This window comes from Enhydra lutris, unplaced genomic scaffold (assembly GCF_002288905.1).
Source record: "Enhydra lutris kenyoni isolate GAN:26980312 unplaced genomic scaffold, ASM228890v2 scaffoldscaffold22, whole genome shotgun sequence".
In the NCBI taxonomy this organism is placed as follows: Eukaryota; Metazoa; Chordata; class Mammalia; order Carnivora; family Mustelidae; genus Enhydra; species Enhydra lutris.
In genome coordinates this window covers 7,883,316-7,891,625 of record NW_019154106.1, presented here as the reverse complement: position 1 = coordinate 7,891,625, position 8,310 = coordinate 7,883,316, and the positions used below count along the sequence as shown (strand labels likewise).

Sequence of the window (8,310 nt, the reverse complement as noted above, 5' to 3'; positions counted from 1 at the left end):
GCGCTGCGCTGCGCTGCCTGCGCTCAGGGCTCGGGAGGGGGCCGCGGAGGAGCGGTCCCCCGCGCCCGGCCCCCGCCCGGCGCGCCCGGGCCCGCGCCATGGGGCTTTGGCTGCCGCCGCCCCCAGCGCCACCGGGCTAGGGCGATGCGGGCGCCCCCGGCGCGCGGCCCCCGCGGGCACCATGAGCCCTCTGCTCCGCCGCCTGCTGCTCGCTGCGCTCCTGCAGCTGGCCCCCGCCCAGGTACGTGCGTCCCCAACATCCCAACCGCTCGCCGTGCCCTCTCTCAAGGTTGGCGGAAATGGGGAGACACGGAGAGGCCTCTGCCTCGGGGATCCGCGGGGTCGGGCTGCGGACCGGGGCGTGGCGGGGATCCGTCCAGGGCATCCCCCGGGAAGAGTCCCTCCCCGCAGGCCCGCCGGCCCGCGGGCCCGCCAACCCAGCCCCGGGCCACTCCCCTGCCCCACCCCGTCCCCTGGGCTCGGCCGGGGGGCGGAGCCGCTCAGTGCCCTTAGGACTTGGTTTGGTGCCCACTGTGCCCCCTCCGGACCTGCCGCCTCCGAATCAGCGGGGCCACCAGGCTTGGAGATTGGATGCCACCGCTGCTGCCGCCACCACTGTTGTAGCCTGGCTGGGGAGGGTCTCAGGTGGCCAGGAGAGGACAGGTTAAGCTGGAGTGACCCCAGGAGCAGAGCATCCTGGAAAAATGTCACAGAGCAGTTGAAGCCTTTTGATGGCAAGGGCAGAGTCCTGGGGACAGCCACAAGGCCAGCCCTTCCTTGAGTGCACCTTGGGTCCAGGTCCCTTCTCTCCTACAGGGCCCTGTGTCCCAGCCTGATGCCCTCGGCCACCAGAAGAAAGGTAATAGAAACAGTAACCCTGGGGCGCCTGGGTGGCTCAGTGGGTTAAAGCCTCTGCCTTCTGCTCAGGTCGTGATCCCAGGGTCCTGGTATTGAGCCCCACGTCAGGCTGTCTGCTTAGCGGGAAACCTGCTTCCTCCTCTCTCTCTCTCTCTCTCTCTCTGCCTGCCTCTTTGCCTACTTAGGATCTCTGTCTGTCAAATAAATAAAATCTTACTAAAGAAAGAAGGAAAGAAACAGTAACTCCTGCACTGAGGAGTTCTGTCCATCACGTTGTGTGATCCCAGCCACTCTCCAAGACACAAACTCTTCTTCTGCCCATAAGAGTAGAAGCAGTGGGGTTCCTGGGTTCCTGGGCAGGGGAAGGCAGGTTGTGAGGGCAGAGAGAGGGCCAGTGGAGGGGAGCTGTGACACAGGAATTAGGGAGAACAGCTGCTGGGGGTTGGGGGGAGACAGGAACCAGGGAGGAGCTGCAGGAACCCCAGCGGGGTCTTAACCCTTTCACATCTGCCCCCAGTGGTGTCCTGGATAGATGTGTATACCCGTGCCACCTGCCAGCCGCGGGAGGTGGTGGTGCCCCTGACCGTGGAGCTCATGGGCACCATGGCCAAGCAACTGGTGCCCAGCTGTGTGACCGTGCAGCGCTGCGGCGGCTGCTGCCCTGACGACGGCCTGGAGTGCGTGCCCACTGGGCAGCACCAAGTCCGAATGCAGGTGCTGGGGCCAGTGCACTATGCCCAGCAGGGGTGGAGTCTGGTGCTGGGGGTGGTGGCGTGACGGTGGGGGGGGCGGGGTTGGTACAGGGGGTTGGGGGTAATGGCCAGAGCCGCGGCTGGTGGGCGAGCTCTTCTCCCTCCAGCCCGTGGAGCGCCTGTCTCTCTCTCTCATTGTCTCTCACACTGTCTCTCCTCCATCTCTGGAACACAGATCCTCATGATCCGTTACCCGAGCAGTCAGCTGGGCGAGATGTCCCTGGAAGAACACAGCCAATGTGAATGCAGGTGCCAGCCAGGCCCCTCTTCTGAGCTCAGAGACCAGGTTCCCGGGGTTGGGGGGGTGTGGTGGCGCACATGGTGGTACTCCACAGTGGGGACCAGATTGCCAGGACTCAGACTGGGGTAGGCCTGGGATCTGGGGTAAAAGAGTAGGAGGCTTGGCTTTTCTGATCCTCTTTCTCCTCCTCGTCGCTGTCTGTCCTTCTTACTTTTCAGACCAAAAAAGAGAGAGAGTGCTCTGAAGCCAGACAGGTGAGTCTCTTGGGCTCTCACTGGGTGGGGAGCCCAGGCCCAGCAGGCCAGGATGAAATGTGTGGATGGGTGGGGGTGTGAGTGTGTCAGGAAGCTGCAGTCCTGTCCCTTCTTTCTCCTCCCACTGTGTCCCCCCCACCCCCTTTCCCTCTGCTCCCCGAGTCTGTGCGCTCTGGCCCAGAGCCAGCTCCTGGGAAGACTTTTCTTGCCCACCCCAGACACATTGCTTCTCCTCCTAGGGCTTCCACTCCCCACCACCGCCCCCAGCCCCGCTCCATTCCGGGCTGGGACTCTGCCCCTGGAGCACCCTCCCCAGCTGACATCACCCATCCCACTCCAGCCCCAGGCCCCACTGCCCACGCTGCACCCAGCGCCGCCAGCGCCCTGACCCCAGGACCTGCCGCTGTCGCTGCCGACGCCGCAGCTTCCTCCGTTGCCAAGGGCGGGGCCTAGAGCTCAACCCAGACACCTGCAGGTGAGGAGCTGTGGGTGGCATCTGTTTGGGAAGGCTACAGGGCCCCGGGAGCGGGTGCGGGGTGAGCCCTCCAGGGAACGGGAAGCTGCTGAATGTGCCGAACAAACATTTACCGAGCATCCGCGGGCACCGCGATCCGTGTAAACAGAGTTCACGTTCTCATGGGGGAGGCGGACTTGAGGATATGTGAGGCCAGCAGAGGTCAAGGGTTGAGGTCAGGGGGCACCCGACATGGTCTCCCAGAGGTCAGAGAGGCCCCGAAGGTAACCCCGGCCTGCAGTCAAGACGAGAGAGATGGCTCTCCACTTGGTGAAGCTCTGGGCCCTCCTAAAAGCCTCCGCGGGAGACATTTGTCCCACCTTTGGGTCTCTGTGAGAGGCCAAGGGACACTGTGGAATCCTTGTCCACCCTTGTCTGAGGTGCTTCTCAGCCACTCCTCCCTTCCACAGCGAGGCCATGGGGTGGCATCACGTGGGCAGGTCAGTTGGGGCTCCCCAGGAGTGGTAGAGAATGGAGTTCACAGAAGGTAACAAAGGGGTGAATGTAGAGAAGCAGGGGCCGAGCCGTGCCTGCGTGAACAGACCCCTTCCTCCCTCCCTCAGGTGCCGAAAGCTGCGAAGGTGACACGTTGCTTTTCAGACTCAGCCACTTGCCCTCACCGGCCACCCCCCGCCCCCAGAGGGGGACAAGAGGGCAGTATGTTGAGAAGAGCCCAGTCGCAAGATCTCCATGTAGGCAGAAGCTGCTCCAGGCCCTGGGCCTCTCAGAGGACTTCCCAGCTGTCCCAGGTCTCTCCAAGGCTGCCATCCAACAGGGTGGACAGCTGGGCAAGGAGAGGTGCAGGCAGCACCAGGGGTCCCGGACTAACTCGAGAGAGAAGGGGTCCCGTCTCAGTGTGCGACCACCATGTATGAGTGAGCGTCTTACAGCTGGCTCCATCCCCTCCCTAAGAAGACACCGATCCTCCGCACATACTGGGAATTGGGCTTTGGTGTGAGAACTGTGACCCCCAAGCCTGATAAAAGAGATGGAAGGAGCTATCCCTGCCTGTGTCCCTGTTTGTCGCTGTCCTGGCTGGGGGAATTCAGGCATTCTGCGTCATACGGCAGAGCTGGTCTGACTCCCTTATGTGATGGAGGAAGAGAGGCCTGAGGTCCCCCACCAGGTCACAGAGCCGGAAATGTGTATTCTTTGTAGTCTCTTGTCCCATCCGGGCCCTGTCCCTCCTGCTCAACACAGAGGCTCCTTTCTGGAAGGAGACGGCCTGCTGTGGCCCGTGAGCTTGATGTGGGACCCAGATCTGCGGAATGATCTCGGTTGTCACTGTCCCCTCTCTGAGCCTAAGCTTCCACATGTGCACTTGGAGGGAATGGATGAGCGCTCTGGCCCCCATTCTTGGGCTCCAGGAAAGTCTGAGTATGTTTTCCCTTGAGAGAAAAACCCATCCTCTCTGCTGGGCAGCACTCTGTATGTAACCTACTTCCTCTAGCTTAACGCAAGCCATGCACTGCCTTGTCCCCACATCCCTGAAAGGGAAGTACCAAAGGGCTGTGGCTGGTGGGCTCGGTTTGGGAGATAGGTCCCCTCACCCCAACCACATGGTATTCTCCACCTTCACCTCCCTTCCCCTTGGGCTCCCCTCACCAGCCCCTGCTTGGGACTCTCCTGACTTTTGTCTGACCCAGCCTAAGCTCAGTGCCCAGCCCTCTTCCTGCAGTCTCCAGTGTCCCTGGGGTGGAGCTCAGGGTCGGGGTGGTGGTGGTGCAGGGAACCAAAGGCCAACCTTGGGGACCCAGTGCTTTGTCTTGCTGAGAGAGGACATTCAGGGGCAGAGGTTAATCCTAAGTGGTTACCCTAATGGAGAGATTCTCTGAGGTGTGAGATTGGAGGGCATGGTAGTGATCTTGTTGGGCCCAAGGCAGGAGTGGGGTTCAACCAGAAGAGACAATTCCTGTGACTACCAATTTCAAATCATTTTTCTCAGCTATGCTGTCACTGAAAATGCCATAGCTCAACGGAAGTGAGACAGATGAGGGCTGGGGACCCAAGAGCGGCTCCCCCCCAGCCCACTCAGTGCTGGACACACACAGTGCTTCGTATGTGCCCCCTCCCCTAGTTCTCAATTCTAAGGATGGCGCCGCTGATTGGCTTCCTTTTTTAATTGACAAACAGGATCAGAGAGGCTGATCGACCCGGGGTGTGACCTCCAGCTAGAGTCTCTAACGCTCAGTTTAGGTTTCATTGCCTCCCAATTACAAGTTCATTACTTCAACTGAGAGATGTTGACCGCGCACTGCTGGGTGCTGGGGCACCTGAAAATACCAGTCTGGTTGGGGGAACAGGCCCAACCAGACCACTGCCATCGTGACTCCGGTCAGTGCGTGGCAGGCAGAGGCAGGCCCGGAGGCCAGCGCGGAGGAAAGGGAGAGCATTAGCCGCGGGCCAGGGCCTGGTGGATCCCCTCATGGCCGCAATCCCACAGTGGCCCTGTCAGGTGGATGCTGCCAAGCCCGTGGTACAGAGACTCCAGATCCTACCAGGTCCAGGAATTCGCTTAAGTCACATTGCCAGTCAATGAACGGCAGATCCCAAATTCAAACCCAAGTCTGAACCCCAGGCTCTTTCCACTGCAACGAACTGGAGATTGGGGATCACGAAGAGGCCCAGGGACAAACCGGAACGCTTGGGAGAACCTGGGGATGAAATAAAATGGCGTCTCAAGACCCCCTCCGGGAAGCCCCGACCGTCTGACCTCAATTTCACCTCGACCGGAAGTGCCGAAGGCACTTTAGGAAGTAACTTTCACCTAACCTTACTGACTACCCAGCCACCGGAAGCAGCGCGTCGTCACGTGGTGGCGCGAGGGCGGGGCTTGGGGAAAGGCCGCCCCACCGGGCGTGTGGCAGCGGGTTTCGCACAGTCCAATGAGGGCGGGCAGCGTGGCCGGGCCGGGTAGCGACGATGACGCGCCTGCGCAGAGGCAGCAGCACGACTGGGGTTGACTCCGGGGGCGCGGCGAGGAGGTGAGCGGGGGCCACAGCCCGGGCTGGGGGGAGCCGGGGTGCAAGGGGGCAGGCTGGATCAGGCCGGGCAGGAGCGGGCTGGGGCTCCGAGCGTCAACGAGGGATAGGTTAGGAAGAAATTGGGAGTTGGGGTCGGAGCTGTCTGGGGATGCCGCAGGGGGAGGGTTCTCACGCCGCACGGGGCGGAGCCCCGGGAGTCGGGGCGGGACGTGGAACAGAGACGGGTGGAACCTCTGAGCTGGTTCCAGTAGAAGGCGGAACTCCGGGGCTGGGGGCGGAGCTAGGACTGGTGGGGGGCGGATCCTGGTCTTTGGAGGAGGAGCTGGAACAGGCGGAAGGCGGAGCCTCGGGTGTAGAGACCGAAAGGGACGGAGCTCAGGCGCTGGGGGCGGGCCTTCAGCCGGTGAGTGGCGTGGCTACCGTTCAGGAAAAGGGGTCTGGTTCTGTCGAGGGCGGAGCTCCAGAGCAGGGGGCGGAACTACGTCCTCTAAAGGGTGGGGTCAAGGAGTCAAGCGAAGGGGTAGGCCCAGGTAATGGCCCGGGGCGTCCACGCGGGGGCGGCCTCCGTGGGGGCCGGGCCTGGGGACGCGGTAGGCCGAGAACTCCCCCAGGAGAGGTGGTGTGGGTGGAGCGGGCTCGGCGGCCACCCGACACGGGACCAGTCTGGGTACCCCGCAGGCCCCCGAGGGCTCAGAGCTGGGGCGGCGCCCCTGGCGGAGGGACAGGCCCGGCCTGGGGGGTTCCTCCGGAGGATCGGGGCTCCCCGGAGCCATCCAGCGGCGATGTGTGGGTCCCTCGGGGCAGGCCCCCTGCAGCGGCCGCAGAAGTGTGGGTGTGCTGGGCGGGGGGCGACTGGGTGTGGCGTGAATGGGGTCGCCCTGTCGAGGCAACTGCTGGACAGCCAGATAGGGTCTGGACTTTGCGTAAAGGGACGGGTGGGAATTGAAGAGAGGAGCTGGGGACCGGGAGGGAAGGAAGGGCTGGGGGTGAGCAAAGGGGCGGGGCCCTGGCTGCTGTGGCCTCCCCTGACCCCCTCCCCCCGCTGCTGGGGTCCTCGGGCAAGCCCCCTTCTCACTGGACTGGTAAGTGTGGCCGCGAAGTCCGGGGGAGGGGGTGGGGCCCCGGGACAAGGGGATCCCCAGGGGCAGGCAAGGTACGGTGGGGGTGGAATTCTTCTGGTACCTGCCCCTATTCCATGCCTTCCCCGCCCTACCCCCCGGTCGGTTGGTCGGTCGGTCGGGGTCTGTCCCCGCAGAGACATGAGGCTGAGCTGGGTCCTGACAGTACTGTCCATCTGCCTGAGCGCCCTGGCCACTGCTGCGGGGGCGGAGGGCAAACGGAAGCTGCAGATCGGGGTCAAGAAGCGGGTGGACCACTGTCCCATCAAATCGCGCAAGGGGGACGTCCTGCACATGCACTACACGGTGGGTGAGGGAGTGGGTCATTTGGTGTGGGTGGGGCGTCTGGGGACCTGAGAAGACTTGGAAGCCAGATCCCTCAGCCTACAAGGTGGGTGACCTTGGGCAAGTCCCCTCTCCCTTTTACATAGTTTCCATAGTTCTCCCCTGCTGTTCACTGCCTGATCCCAAGGTTGGCACCAGCAAGCAGTGACAGTGTCCTATGAGCTGCCCACCCAAGGCTCCGTCCCCTTCTAGGGCTATGGCTGCCAATGGGGAAATGGGGAGCCAGCTTGGGGAGAGCAGCTGGGTGGGGAGGTATCTCAGAGTGGACCCTCCTCTTCACTGGCCTTCCCATGGTCCCACAGGGGAAGCTGGAAGATGGGACGGAATTTGACAGCAGCCTGCCCCAGAACCAGCCCTTTGTCTTCTCCCTGGGCACAGGCCAGGTCATCAAGGGCTGGGACCAGGGGCTGCTGGGGTGAGTCAGGGGGCCGTGGGTGTGGTCGATGAGGTTGACTGTGGGAGGCAAGCCCCCCGGGGATGGGGTGGGGGGCAGGGAACCTGGGTGCTTGCCCTGTGCTGAACGTGTGTTGTCCTGCAGGATGTGTGAGGGAGAAAAACGGAAGCTGGTGATCCCATCAGAGTTGGGTAAGAGGCCCTTCCTGAGCCTGAATAGGGGAGTTTAGGGTGTGTGTCTGGGGAAGGGTGAAGTCTGGTTCAGCCTCTGCATCGATCTCCACCCCATCCATTCATTATGGCATATGCCTCTTCCAAGTCTAACCATGCCCAGCAGTGAGAACAGGGCAAGACCCCTGGGACTCTTGATTCTGGATCCCGCTCTCTGCCCCCTACCTGACCTTTTGTAGCCCCTTGCCGTCTCCATTACACCTTCTCCATTTCTGGCTTTCTTGTTGAGATGGGCAGAGGCCTGGCTTCAGGCTGGGTGTCTGCAGCACACCTCTCCCTTGGCCTGGCTACACCTCACTGTTTCTTTGTGCATCTTTGACAGGGTACGGAGAGCGGGGAGCTCCCCCAAAGATTCCAGGTAATACACCTCCCTGCCCCCCAGGGTCCTACACCCATCTTGTTTCCCTGTGGTCCTGATTCTCATTCTGTCCCCTCTTCTCCCCTGCAGGCGGCGCAACCCTTGTGTTCGAGGTGGAGCTACTCAAAATCGAGCGACGCTCAGAACTGTAGCAAAACTGGGGAGGGGCAGTGGAGAGGCCCCCATCAGGGACCAGACTGTTTAAAAAAAAAAAAAATACAAAAAACAAAACCCTTAAAGTCTGTGAAGTGAGCCTGTGTGT

General features: G+C 62.0%; 2 protein-coding genes across 6 annotated transcripts; both read left to right on the top strand.

The window, feature by feature from the left end:
- The first annotated feature begins 6 nt into the window (after positions 1-6).
- LOC111149705 (vascular endothelial growth factor B) lies at positions 7-3,620 on the top strand. 2 transcript variants are annotated; one of them, XM_022506931.1, is made up of 7 exons: positions 7-241; positions 817-859; positions 1,376-1,572; positions 1,786-1,859; positions 2,070-2,105; positions 2,446-2,580; positions 3,183-3,620. In XM_022506931.1, exons 1-7 carry the CDS (start codon positions 182-184, stop codon positions 3,202-3,204), a joined length of 567 nt encoding a protein of 188 aa, XP_022362639.1. In that variant the 5' UTR covers positions 7-181; the 3' UTR covers positions 3,205-3,620. The 2 variants fall into 2 exon arrangements, with proteins under 2 accessions (XP_022362639.1, XP_022362638.1); XM_022506930.1 differs by having other exon boundaries at positions 2,345-2,580.
- Positions 3,621-5,517: 1,897 nt separating this feature from the next.
- LOC111149661 (FK506 binding protein 2) lies at positions 5,518-8,292 on the top strand. Of its 4 annotated transcripts, none has more exons than XM_022506864.1 (6): positions 5,518-5,603; positions 6,859-7,027; positions 7,369-7,481; positions 7,605-7,651; positions 8,013-8,048; positions 8,139-8,292. In XM_022506864.1, the coding sequence occupies exons 1-6, from the start codon at positions 5,542-5,544 to the stop codon at positions 8,198-8,200; spliced, it is 489 nt and encodes a 162-aa protein (XP_022362572.1). In that variant the 5' UTR covers positions 5,518-5,541; the 3' UTR covers positions 8,201-8,292. The 4 variants fall into 4 exon arrangements, with proteins under 4 accessions (XP_022362572.1, XP_022362571.1, XP_022362574.1 ...); XM_022506866.1 differs by lacking the exon at positions 5,518-5,603 and adding an exon at positions 5,677-6,133; XM_022506865.1 differs by lacking the exon at positions 5,518-5,603 and adding an exon at positions 5,678-6,685.
- Positions 8,293-8,310: the final 18 nt, after the last annotated feature.

Excerpts from the sequence above, each read along its gene's own strand:
- LOC111149661 (XM_022506863.1), top strand. The coding sequence starts at position 6,137 with ATGGCCCGGGGCGTCCACGCGGGGGCGGCCTCCGTGGGGGCCGGGCCT. Across the intron at positions 7,482-7,604 it reads TGGGACCAGGGGCTGCTGGG|GATGTGTGAGGGAGAAAAAC; the intron begins GTGAGTCAGGGG and ends GTTGTCCTGCAG. Across the intron at positions 7,652-8,012 it reads GGTGATCCCATCAGAGTTGG|GGTACGGAGAGCGGGGAGCT; the intron begins GTAAGAGGCCCT and ends CATCTTTGACAG.
- LOC111149705 (XM_022506930.1), top strand. The coding sequence starts at position 182 with ATGAGCCCTCTGCTCCGCCGCCTGCTGCTCGCTGCGCTCCTGCAGCTG. Across the intron at positions 860-1,375 it reads CCTCGGCCACCAGAAGAAAG|TGGTGTCCTGGATAGATGTG; the intron begins GTAATAGAAACA and ends ATCTGCCCCCAG. Across the intron at positions 1,573-1,785 it reads AGCACCAAGTCCGAATGCAG|ATCCTCATGATCCGTTACCC; the intron begins GTGCTGGGGCCA and ends TCTGGAACACAG.